Raw genomic sequence first — 12,398 nt, 5'->3', positions numbered from 1 at the left:
TCCTTTACTAGAGCGGTGCTCCTGTTCCTTTACTACAGCGGTGCTCCTGTTCCTTTACTACAGCGGTGCTCCTGTTCCTTTACTACAGCGGTGCTCCTGTTCCTTTACTACAGCGGTGCTCCTGTTCCTTTACTAGAGCGGTGCTCCTGTTCCTTTACTACAGCGGTGCTCCTGTTCCTTTACTACAGCGGTGCTCCTGTTCCTTTACTACAGCGGTGCTCCTGTTCCTTTACTAGAGCGGTGCTCCTGTTCCTTTACTACAGCGGTGCTCCTGTTCATTTACTACAGCGGTGCTCCTGTTCCTTTACTAGAGCGGTGCTCCTGTTCCTTTACTAGAGCGGTGCTCCTGTTCCTTTACTACAGCGGTGCTCCTGTTCCTTTACTACAGCGGTGCTCCTGTTCCTTTACTACAGCGGTGCTCCTGTTCCTTTACTAGAGCGGTGCTCCTGTTCCTTTACTAGAGCGGTGCTCCTGTTCCTTTACTACAGCGGTGCTCCTGTTCCTTTACTACAGCGGTGCTCCTGTTCCTTTACTACAGCGGTGCTCCTGTTCATTTACTACAGCGGTGCTCCTGTTCCTTTACTACAGCGGTGCTCCTGTTCCTTTACTACAGCGGTGCTCCTGTTCCTTTACTACAGCGGTGCTCCTGTTCCTTTACTACAGCGGTGCTCCTGTTCCTTTACTACAGCGGTGCTCCTGTTCCTTTACTAGAGCGGTGCTCCTGTTCCTTTACTACAGCGGTGCTCCTGTTCCTTTACTACAGCGGTGCTCCTGTTCCTTTACTAGAGCGGTGCTCCTGTTCCTTTACTAGAGCGGTGCTCCTGTTCCTTTACTACAGCGGTGCTCCTGTTCCTTTACTACAGCGGTGCTCCTGTTCCTTTACTACAGCGGTGCTCCTGTTCCTTTACTAGAGCGGTGCTCCTGTTCCTTTACTACAGCGGTGCTCCTGTTCCTTTACTACAGCGGTGCTCCTGTTCCTTTACTACAGCGGTGCTCCTGTTCCTTTTGATAACTTGCAGATTAATCCATCTTTTACTTTCAAAGATGGTCCATTTATCCTTACCCAAAGAGCATCTTCAACCTTCAATATATATATTATCTGATCTCTCCTTCCGTCTGTCTGTTCTCAGGTGCCTTCACTGTTGCTTTGATACCTTGCACATTAACCCATTTTTAAAATATTTCCTTCCGTTTGTCTTGTCTGAACTACAGGACCTGCACACCACAGAGAAGACCAAGCTCATCACCCAGCTGCGTGATGCTAAGAACCTTATTGAACAGCTGGAGCAGGACAAGGTGAGTGAAGAGGGCTTCTAATGCTAGCCAGGAGATTCTGGACCTTGCTCACGAACTTAAAAACTATTTGAATAAAACAACATCACCATAGGTAATAAGCTGAAACTTCAGTTAACTTTCCTTTTTAAGGTTGGTCATATATCTTGATTGAAGCTCCCTTTTAAGCTTCTGAGTCAGTGGAGGCTGGTGACACTTCAAATCAGGCTCATCGTATTGGCAAGAATGGAATCCTAAAACAACACATGGATACCCGGTGTTTGAAGTGTTGTATACCTTTCATTCCAGCCATTACAATTACCCCATTCATCGATTGCTCCCTTCTTCCACCAGCCTCCACCATTCTGGCCCTAATGTTGAGTGCCCCTAAAATGTCTTCCGCACTCCTGCTTAGTGTGAATGTGTGAAATATAGACATGTTTGTGCTATACCCCTGAGTGCAGAGATGACATAAACACTCTATCCATGATTGTTGCGCTTGACCATTATCCTCTGGCTCTGCAAGAGGTTTGTGTGTGTGTGTGTGTGTGTGTGTGTGTGTGTGTGTGGAGACTGTGACTTGTGAGGTCACGATGAATATGGGTTAGGGTTAGAGGCACAGCATAATTGTTGGAAACAATTTAGGGGCCTTGGGTTTGATTAAGACATGCTACATAGGAGACAATCATAACAGTGCAGATACATTTTTTTTAATTGAGGACCTATTTGGAAATATATATATGTATATATATATTATATATATACACAAGCAAGCAAAAGCATGTGGACACCCCTTCCAATTAGTTGATTCTGCTATTTCAGCCACATCCGTTGCTGACAGGTGTATAACATCGAGCACACAGCCATGCAATCTCCATAGACAAACATTGGCAGTAGAATGTCCTTACTGAAGAGCTCATTGACATTCATCGTGGCACTGTCATAGGATGCCACCTTTCCAACAAGTCAGTTCGTCAAATTTCTGCCCTGCTAGAGCTTCCTCGGTCAACGGTAAGGGCTGTTAATGTGAAGTGGGAACGTCTAGGAGCAACAACAAGTGGTAGGCCACAGAAGCTCACAGAAGGGGATCACCGAGTGCTGAAGTGCGTGGTGCGTAAAAATTGTCTGTCCTCAGTTGCAACACTCACTACCGAGTTCCAAACTGCCTCTGGAAGCAACGTCAACACGAACTGTTCGTCGGGAGCTTCGTGAAATGGGTTTCCATGGCCGAGCAGCCTCACACAAGCCTAAGATCACCATTTGCAATGCCAAGCGTCGGCTTTAGTGATGTATAGCTTGCCGCCATTGGACTCTGGAGCTGTGGAAATGGGTAGTGCCAACTGTAAAGTTTGGTGGAGGAGGAATAATGGTCTGGGGCTGTTTTTCATGGTTTGTACTTGGTCCCTTAGTTCCAGTGAAGGGAAATCTTATGCTACAGCATACAGTACAATGTCATTCTAGATGATTCTGTGCTTCCAACTTTGTGGCAACAGTTTGGGGAATGCCCTTTCCAGTTTCAGCATTAGAATGCTCACGTGACCAATGCGAGGTCCATACAGAAATGGTTTGTTGAAATCAGTGTTGAAGAACTTAACTTGCCTGCACAGAGCCCTGACCTCAACTCCATCGAACACTTTTGAGAGGTCTGGCCGACTGCGAGCCAGACCTAATCACCCAATATCAGTGCCTGACATCACTAATGGTCTTGTGGCTGAATGGAAGCAAATCCCCACAGCAATGTCCCAACATCTAGTGGAAAGCCTTCCTAGAAGTGTGGAGGCTGTTATAGCAGCAAATGGGGGACCAACTCCAACTCATTTGGAATGAGGTGTTCGACAGGCAGGTGTCCACATACTTTTGGACATGTAGTGTAAGTGTGTTCATTAATGTGCTATCCTCTGGGATCACATACACATATCAGCATGTATTATTTTATTCTGAAAGTAAAATAAAATGCAATCCAATCATGGCTGTACCTTCAGGGCATGGTCATAGCAGAGACAAAGCGTCAGATGCATGAGACTCTGGAGATGAAGGAGGAGGAGATCGCCCAGCTCCGCTCCAGAAGCAAGATGGCCGCCGCCCAGAGAGAGGAACTGCAGGAGCAGAAAGAGAAGTCTGAGAAAGCAGGTCAGTGGATCTCTTCTTCCTCTAGCAATGGGTAAGTTGTACAATATCTAACCAACGATGTGTGTTTGCACCTTCCCCCAGGGTTTGAGGAGCTAGAGAAGGCTCTGGCCATGGCCCAGAGGGCTGAGGAGGCACGGAGGCTGCTGCAACTCCAGCTGGAGGAACAGGTGAAGGAGGTAGTACAGGCCGGGGAAGAGGAGAGGAGGAGTCTGCAGCAGGAGCTCACCAGGGTCAAGCAGGAGGTGGTAACCATCATGAAGGTGAGGGGCATCTACTGTACATCAAAATACTAATGAAAAATTCACTCAGTACTCATGCAGTACTCATGCAGTAGTACACAATCACTACTCACCCAGTACCAAGACCAGGGTTGGCGGCAATTCCATTTCAATCCCTGTAAATTTACTAAGGGGCCGATTACGAACAGAGTTAAGCGCACATAAATGAAACATAATTCCCTTTTTATGCACTTTTCTCTCTGTGTGTAATCTGGACTTGAAATTAAGCATGAGAATTGCATGCTATTCACCCGCTATTCGTTCGGGTGGAGATCTAAGATATAAAGGTGTGGGGGAGGTGTGTCTACAGATACGCTGTATTCTGACCTTAATTCCCTGAATAACTACATATATAGTCAACAGCATGCTCTTACCAACTGAGCCACGAAGGACTACTTGTATTTACCCATCCATTGCAATCACTTGAAGGTGTAATATTGTGTTGCTATTTGTGTTGTAGAAATCCTCAGAGGAGAAGATGGCAGAGATGGAGAAGCTACATAGTGAAGCACTGGCCAGTAAAGAACAGGAGCTCAGCGCTCGAGTCAACCAGGCCGTGGTAAGTTAATATCTTTTAATACTGTATTTTGTCCTCTACACATATACTGCAAAACAAACTCGGCTATAGTTTTGAGCTGTTTGAGCTACATGTTTACGTATATTATGTGAATATTTCTCCGGCACTGTCTTGCTGTTTCTATTGCTGTTTTATTGTGAGAGTCCTGAGTAAGATATCCAATGTATTTGTTACATATGGCAGATTTCAACTTGAATTATGTGTTTGGTTTAGGAGCGGTGTCAAGAGGAGCTGGCCCAGGCTGCCAAGGAGTTGGAGCAGCAGTCTGCCCTTGCCCTGGAAGATGCAGAGCTGCAGAAGGCTGCCATAGAGACCGAGGCAGAGACCAATGCTAAGGAAATACTTCTGGAGCTGGAGACCACCAGAACTGTAAGTCCTCGGGTAGTTAATACATGAAGACTAATGCATTATTGATATTTGGAATTAGAATATTTTGCTGTTTAGCTACTCTATTCAAATATGCTGCACATTGTTGATTCTACAGCAAATAATATAGTCTAATGTATCTAGAAGCTTTACATTGTTGGTTGATTCTATGGCAAACATACAATAAATACACATCTCATTACAGAGAATTCTGGAACTGGAGAGCTCTCTGGAAAGGTACTCCCAACCTGGGTCAGTTTCGTCATCAGATGATCTCTCCACTCAGATGGAGGAGCTGAGGAGAAAACACGAGGAGGAGGTGACTGCACTAGAGGAGAAGCACCGTGAGGAGCTGGAGAAGCACAAGGTAGAGCTGCACCAGGAGGCCTTAGCCCAACACAACGCTGCCATGGAGGAGTTCAGGGCAAAACACAGAACTGAAGTGGAGACCATCTTGAAGGAGAAAGAGGCCCAGTTGCAGTCCCATGTAGAGGACATGAACCAGAAGACAATGGAGAAGCTGGATGTAAAACAAACTGAGTTGGAAGCCCTTTCCTCTGAGCTCCAGGAGGTGTTGAGGAGCAAGCAGGTTCTCGAGGAGAGACTGGATGCAGTTGAAACTGCTGGTGGGTCATCCAGGCAGGAGCTGGAGCAGAGACTACAGGAGGTGCTGACCAAGCACAGTGTAGATATTGAGGAGATCAAACTGCAGCATGTGCAGTCCCTGGGAGGAATGGAAAAGACGCTAAAAGAAGAACTCAACAAGTTGATGCTGTTGCTGAAGGAGAAAGAGAAGGAGCTTGAGGCTCACCTTGTCTGTGAGAAAAGACTGAATGAAGAATCAGAGAGGGTTCTTCAAGACCGGAATGCCAAGGTTAAAGAATTGGAGGAGCTTAGGAAGAGTTTAAAGCAGGCCCAATCCGAAAAGAAGGGCCTTGAGAAATCTAACGCCCAACTCCGTAAGATCAGAGATGAACTCTCACAGTGCAAGAGTCAGTTGATAGATTTAGAGCAAAAACTGGTGACAACTCGAAGTGAATGCCAACAGAAAGAGGAATCTCTTCAACAAAAGGTACAGGAGCTTGAAGAGCTAGAGAAGCAGTTGCAACAGGCTAGGAAGCAGCTCTCTGAACAGGATACATCTTACACTGATGAACTGAACACTAAGCAAGAGGAAGAAAAGCAACTAAAGAAACAGCTAGAGGACCAGAAGGCTGCTCATGAGAAGGTAGAAAACATTAAGACCGACATGGAGGCCAAGTTGAAATCACAGGAAGCGAAGATGGAGAAATTTAAAACAAAGAACAAAGAGATGCAGGAGAAATTCAAGAAGAAGCTTCAGGAACTTGAGGAATCTTCAAAAAAGGAGCTGGCAAAGAAGGAGTCAGAGCTATTGCAGAAGGAACAGCAAGGTAAAGAGAAAGTCCTGGAGTCTCAGACAAGTTCAGAAGGCCTGAGCAGTGCTATGTCCCAGCTTGAGGCCAACCACAAGGAAGAACTAGAGAAGATGTGTGAAGTCCATAAGCAAGAGAAGGAAAATCTTGAGCATCATTGGCAGGGAAAGCTGGAACAACAGGAAGAGGAAATACAGGAGAAACACACACAAATACTACAGGAGAAGGTACAGGAATTGGAGGAGGTCACCCAGCAGCTTGGAAAGACCAAAGAAGAAAAAGAGCAAGTTGTGCAGGAAGTGAAGAACATGAAGGAGGAGTTGGTGATGAGACAGACCACTGTGCAGAAACTGCAAGCCGAGCTTAAGGAAGCGGCAGTCAAGATGGAGAGTTTATCTCAATCTGAGGCAATGTTCAAAGAGCAAGTAGAGGTGATTGAGAGGAATCTAAACACGGCTCTGAATGAGAGGAACTCCTTCCAGGATCAGGTGAGCAAGACTGAGGAGAAGGCAAGAGAGACGATCAAGGCTCTGTCTGAGAGGTTTGTAGACACCGAGACGCAGCTTCAAGCTCTTGAGGCTTCTAAGGGTGAAGAAGGGGAGGCCGTTCAGAGGAGGCTTGAACAGCATTCTCTTCAATTGGAAGTCAAGGAAAAAGAACTGCAGAAGCAGTTCACTGGGATTAGCAACGAACTGATGCGTTACTGCAGGGAAATTGAGGCCAGCATCGAAGGTGGTACGAAGGAACTCTCTGAGCGAGTCGAGAGCAGAGTGAGAGAGTTGAAAGAGAGGGTTCTGGGTAATCAGAAGAAGGTAGCACATCTTAAAAACGTTATCCTTACCAAGGTTGACAGGATACGCTCTTTGGAGGAGCAACTCCATCAGAGGACAGAGGAGAATAAGAACCTATGCAGTTCACTAGAGCAAATGACTGTTCAGCTAAATGTACACAAAGATGATATCAAAGCCTTAACTGCTGAGAGGGAGTCTCTGCAGAGGGATGCTGAGAATCACGCTCAAGCTCTCTCAGAAAAAGTAATTTGCATCGAACAGCTCAGTGAGGAAAACCGAACCATCTCAGAGAATGTCAAATCAAACGTTGTGCATATCAGCAACTTGGAGAGTATCATAAATGACTTGAAGACCCAGTTATCAGGTAGCCATATGAGGAAGGATGAAGCCATATCACTGCTTGATCAGCAGCACAAGGAGGAGAGACAGAGGCTTGTTTGCCAAATGGAGGAGATCAATGACAGACTAGAGAAAGAGAAGAAATCTGCAGTGGAGCAAGCCGACACCCTCAGGAACAACCTCACTGAGTTCAAGACGAAAGCAGAGTCCAAGTTCTCTCAGAACCACAATACTGTTAAGTCTCTACAGACCAGACTTGAGGATATGGAGAAACAGATCTCTGAGAAGAACGAGGCCTTACAGAGGCTAACGGCCAGCATTGACAATCAGTCCGTCAGCAAGTCGGAGATGGACCAAGCCTTGAGTGAAAAGGAGCAGAAAGTCAGTGCCCTTTCTTTGGAAGTGGAGAGCTGCAACAGCCGGCTCAGTGAGCTGGAGGAGCAGTTGGTCCTCAGGACGAAAGAGAGTGAGCAGCTAACTGCTGACCTGAAGCAGCAGCAGATTATCAGAGAGAGTGAGAAGCGAGAGCTCACAGAGCATCTACAACAGACCCAGGAGCAGTTCAGAACCCAGAATGTAAATCTAGTCCAGGCTACAGATGAGAAACTGCAGTCCCTGGAGAGAGAGAACCAAACTTTGAAACAAGAGCTGGAGTGGCAAAGGGAAGCCGTTGAGAAGACGAAGGCTGAGATTCTCAAGAGCAAAGAGGAGAGTCTGAAGGTGGCTGAAGAGAGGTTGTCAAAAGACAATGCTGGGAAAGTGACCGAGCTGAAGAAGAAAGCTGAGCAGAAAATCAGCCAGATTCGGAAACAGTTGACCTCACAACTTGAGGAGAAGGAAAAGACAATGAACGACCTTCAAACACAGTTGGAAGAGGCCAAGATCGATGAAGCGAGAAAGAAGCAGCAGGTGGAAACCCTGGAGGAGAAAGAAAATTACCTTGAGGAAGCTATGGCCAAGATGACGGAAGAGCAGGAGAAACGCATTGAGCAAGTGCGTAGTGATGAAAGACTGGAAAAAGAGAGCTCTTTACAGAGTTTGAAGGACATTTACGAGGAAAAGCTATCATTACTTCAGAAAGACATTTCAAACCAGGAGGAAGCCCTAGCCAAGCTGAAGGAAGAACAAGAAAAACATATTGAGCAAGTACAGAACGTCGAGAGACTTGAGAAAGAGAGCTTATTGGAGAGTTTGAAGAACATGTACGAGGAAAAGCTATTGTCACTTCAGGGAGATATTTTGAACCAGGAAGAGACCAAAGCAAATGAGACCCTCTCAAGGCTTGAGGAGATGAAGATTAAGCTTAAGGAAGTGGAGGTGGAAAAAGTAAACTTTCTGGCTGAAATAAGCTGCCTGAAGGATGATCTGCTTGAGAAGACTGCACTGATCGAACAGCAAAAGACAGAATTGGCTAGCTTAGAAAAACAGGGTATGAATGCAGTGGAGGTCGTGGAGCATTGCACTGCAGAGCAAACCAAGAGTCTCACAGCAGGCAAAGAGACGGAGAACCACTCTCTGACGCAGGAATATGGGGATGCTGAATCTCTGTCGTCCCTGCAGAATAAGCTGGCAGAGGCAGCGCAGGAGAAGCAGAATCTACAGAAAGACTTGCGTTCCCTGAGGAGGGAGCACAAGCAGGATCTGGAGTATGTGAAGAAAGAGTTGGCCCAAGAGAACGAGAAGAAGCTCAAGTAAGTTTGACCAAATGGTTAGTGCAGTCAATCAAACAAACAAACACAATTATTTATAAAGCCCTTTTTACATCAGCAGTCACAAGTGTTTTAGAGTTAGTGATTTAAAGTAGTCAGTTGAGGTCAGAAAATAAATGCTTTCATTGCCATTTCTATTCATCCTTTTTGGTACTTCCTGTTTTTTCTTTCTCTATCCATACTGTATTTGACATTTTCTCCCCATTGAACAGGCTTGAGCTCGAGGATCTGGAGATGAAGCAGAACTCGTCCCTGAAGCAGCTGATGAGGGAGTTCAACACACAGATGGCTTTGAAAGAACAGGAGATGACTGCTGCACTGAAGGAGACCATTGGTGAGAGGGAATCAGAGTTTTCTGACAAGCCATTGCATGATAAGACACTTGCAGGTATTACCATTGAAACTTAAAAAATATTTAGAAAGTCTCAGCTTTCAGTTCAGTTAGTTAGCACCTCAAGTTTTTCGGAAGTGCATCTTACTACTTATGTTACTAGACTGTCAATGCCCAAAACACCGAAATGAATATGCATATACGAAGTCATTATATGTTATAAATAATTTTTTTGTGTGACTAAAATGGTTTAAGGTGTTAGTTTATAGTCTAACCATACTCTCAAACTGCACCAATGCAAATTCTTCACTGTTTGATAATTTGTCATGGAATCCACATAAATTCATGTGTAATTGTAGTATTCATTTGAAGTGTTTCCAATAGAGAAAATGAAATGAGTTTTAAATATGAGTGACTTTTTAGACAGAACAATAGGGGTGAAACGGAGTTAGGAGATGATTGAATTAGGAAACTGTCTCTGTCTGAAAGAATCACCATATGTTTTCACTGTAGTCCAGTCATTAACACTGCATTCCAAAACGGAAGTGAGTGACTGCTTTGTAATATGTGAACTTCAAGGTCTACTACGTGCTTTGTTTCTTGGCCCGTATTCAAAAGCTGTCTGAGTACTGAATCTGATCTAGGATCAGGTCTGTATTTAATCATATTCGGTATAACCCAAAAGGCCAAACTGATCCTATATCAGCACTCTTCCTCCTCCTCTCTTCTCTTCCAATCAGGGAAGGCCCAGAGCGTGGAGGTGGAGCTTATGGACAGCCATCGGGAAGAGACCAATCAGCTGCAGAAGGTGATCGCCCAGAAAGATGATGACTTAAACAGAACAGTCCATCGATATGAGCAGGTCCTGCAGGTACAGAACTGTATGAATGAATAGCACATGAATGTGTCTCTCGCACTTGTAATAACCTATACTGCTAAACTCTATCAATATGTAAATCATAGCAGTTCCAATGTAACTACAAATATATTACTACAGCTATTACTGTGTAACTACATGGGTATAATGCCATTTTAACGTAAAGGGTTATATGAATTGACATTTATCATTACAGACTGACTGGTTTGCTTTTAGAAAGTAGTTTACAAGTAGGATTTACTGGTCCAACATTGGGTCTGTTTTCCTCAGAAGAATTAGTCCACTTATGTTTTGTTTCCACGCCGGGATTCAAATAGTATTGTGATACTGGTCACTAGTCCAGACACTCCTATCAGTTCCTGACATATTTTTCAACTTTGAGCTTTATTAGAAAAGGACATGTACTCCACCCATCATCAGGAAACTATTACTGACATGGAACCTCCTCCCTTCAATCAGTCCCCCAGAGAATTCAGCTAAATGACAGATACCTTCTGGCTGTAGTGTCTGCTGAATGATTTACATTAAAGACTACTAGACTGTGTGTGTGTGTGTGTGTGTGTGTGTGTGTGTGTGTGTGTGTGTGTGTGTGTGTGTGTGTGTGTGTGTGTGTGTGTGTGTGTGTGTGTGTGTGTGTGTGTGTGTGTCTACCTTCTGACAGTCTGTTAAGTGATTTACATTTGAAACTAGACTAAATTACTATAGAGGGATAGTCTGCTCTGCTCAGTTAAGTAAACTACAATAAAAGCTGTCTTCTCTCATTCATCACTGTCTCCAGACAATGAAAGTAGGGAGGCCTTAAGTAGAGTAGCACTTGGTATTTGACTGACTGACAATAGTGTGCAGTTGTGATCAGACTATACAGAGATGAAACACACACTGAAGGCTTTTAGCTGAAATGTTTGTTTGCTGATCAAATTAAATAAATGGAAAAAAGTGCAGGCAAAAAACACAGAAAAATACATAGAAATACAAGAAAATAATAGGGGAAAGTTATTTGAAATTTGAGTACAGACCTACTGTATTTTCTAAGAAAGGAAATGACTGGTTGGTGGTTGTCCTGTTCTTCCCGGCAGAGTCGAGAGGTGGAGATGGGGGACAGAGTGTGGCAGGTACAGAAAGAGCTGGAGGACCTGCAGGCAAGGACCCACAGCGGCAGTGGAGAGGTACGGTATCTCAGATCATACTGTACATGTTTATTGGGTGAAGCTAGGAGTAGGGGTTAAAACTTTTAAACAAATTGGCATCCTTGATGTTAAGGGGGAAAAAAATCCCTGAAAAATCACAAATTTAAAATCACAGTGCAGTTATTACAAAACGACCACTAACAAGTCCTTATCATCAACATAAAGGGGAAAATGAAACAAATACCTAACGCAACAATGCTGGAACAAAATATGTTTTATAGCTACTTTATAATGAGGGAGAGTGAGATGGCATGTGAGTGACGCAGGGAGGGAGAGAGAGATGGCAACCAAGTCGACTTGCGCTGGTAGACTAACTTATTGCTAGTTATGTATCATCTCATCTGATTACATAGTACTGGCCTTGACTGCATCAAACCGAGAGTAGTTAAGCTAGCTAGCGAACGTTAGCTAGAATAGTTGAGACTACATAACTTGAACTGTGCACTCCCTCCCCTTTCGAATCCTACAGTAAATAACAACAACTCCAATCGGATTATTAAGTAATGTTGGCTTTTGGGGTTGTTGCATGTCCTTCTCATTTAATCTTTAGTTAGATATCGCCTAATAGCTTGCCACACAGAGGCTCTAGCTCTGACTATAGCCTAGTGCCGGTTTGATGACTTTTGATTGGATGACAACAACAAGCTACACGAGCCACTCTTGTGAAAAGCAAGAGCACCAGCAGTATAAATTCTATAATTTTCTCTCTGTAGGAAGCGCAATGTAGACCATCTGCATTGTGAATTCACATGGAATTTTATGCATTTTCTTCTTGTTTTGGTGGAAAACCAATAACAAAATGTCAGTTTAAACATTAAGAAAATGTTCCATTTGTCACATCCCTAGCGAGGAGCACAACTAGCGGCACAGGGTTAGCCACAGAGCAGTTTGGGAATTAACTGCCACCACCCACTGGTTGCTTGGCTCACTCCTGCCAGATTTCTCCCGTCAGCCCTGAGACTCAAAACGGCAACCATCCGGTTACTGGCCCTTCTCTCTTAACTTTGAGGCTACCGCCGCCTCATCGCTACAGGTTTACCGGTTCATTCATACTGTATTTAATTTACCCCCGCACACAGGATGTCAAGAGGTTGCCATATCTGTGGTATTTTCCCACTGACTGTGTGTCTCAAATTTCACCGTATTC

At 44.5% G+C, this 12,398-nt stretch overlaps 1 protein-coding gene across 11 annotated transcripts in view; it reads left to right on the top strand.

Annotated features, from left to right (window-relative positions):
• Positions 1–12,398, top strand: part of golga4 (golgin A4) — a 54,764-nt gene that overhangs the window by 29,184 nt on the left and 13,182 nt on the right. For 6 of the 11 annotated variants that reach the window (XM_021576397.3, XM_090212950.1, XM_021576395.3 and 3 more), the window contains 9 exons: positions 1,213–1,296; positions 3,255–3,402; positions 3,484–3,662; positions 4,141–4,239; positions 4,471–4,626; positions 4,829–8,838; positions 9,069–9,244; positions 9,928–10,058; positions 11,141–11,230. In XM_021576397.3, coding sequence (XP_021432072.3) covers positions 1,213–1,296; positions 3,255–3,402; positions 3,484–3,662; positions 4,141–4,239; positions 4,471–4,626; positions 4,829–8,838; positions 9,069–9,244; positions 9,928–10,058; positions 11,141–11,230 — 5,073 coding nt within the window. The remainder of the gene's footprint in view (positions 1–1,212; positions 1,297–3,254; positions 3,403–3,483; positions 3,663–4,140; positions 4,240–4,470; positions 4,627–4,828; positions 8,839–9,068; positions 9,245–9,927; positions 10,059–11,140; positions 11,231–12,398) is intronic. The other 5 variants (XM_090212951.1, XM_090212952.1, XM_090212949.1 and 2 more) reach the window with 1 other exon arrangement.

Source organism: Oncorhynchus mykiss, chromosome 20, assembly GCF_057628025.1.
Source record: "Oncorhynchus mykiss isolate SJ-2025 chromosome 20, ASM5762802v1, whole genome shotgun sequence".
NCBI classification, from domain to species: domain Eukaryota; kingdom Metazoa; phylum Chordata; class Actinopteri; order Salmoniformes; family Salmonidae; genus Oncorhynchus; species Oncorhynchus mykiss.
Note: the sequence above shows the minus strand (reverse complement) of the source record. Positions and strands in the feature narration are given on the sequence as shown.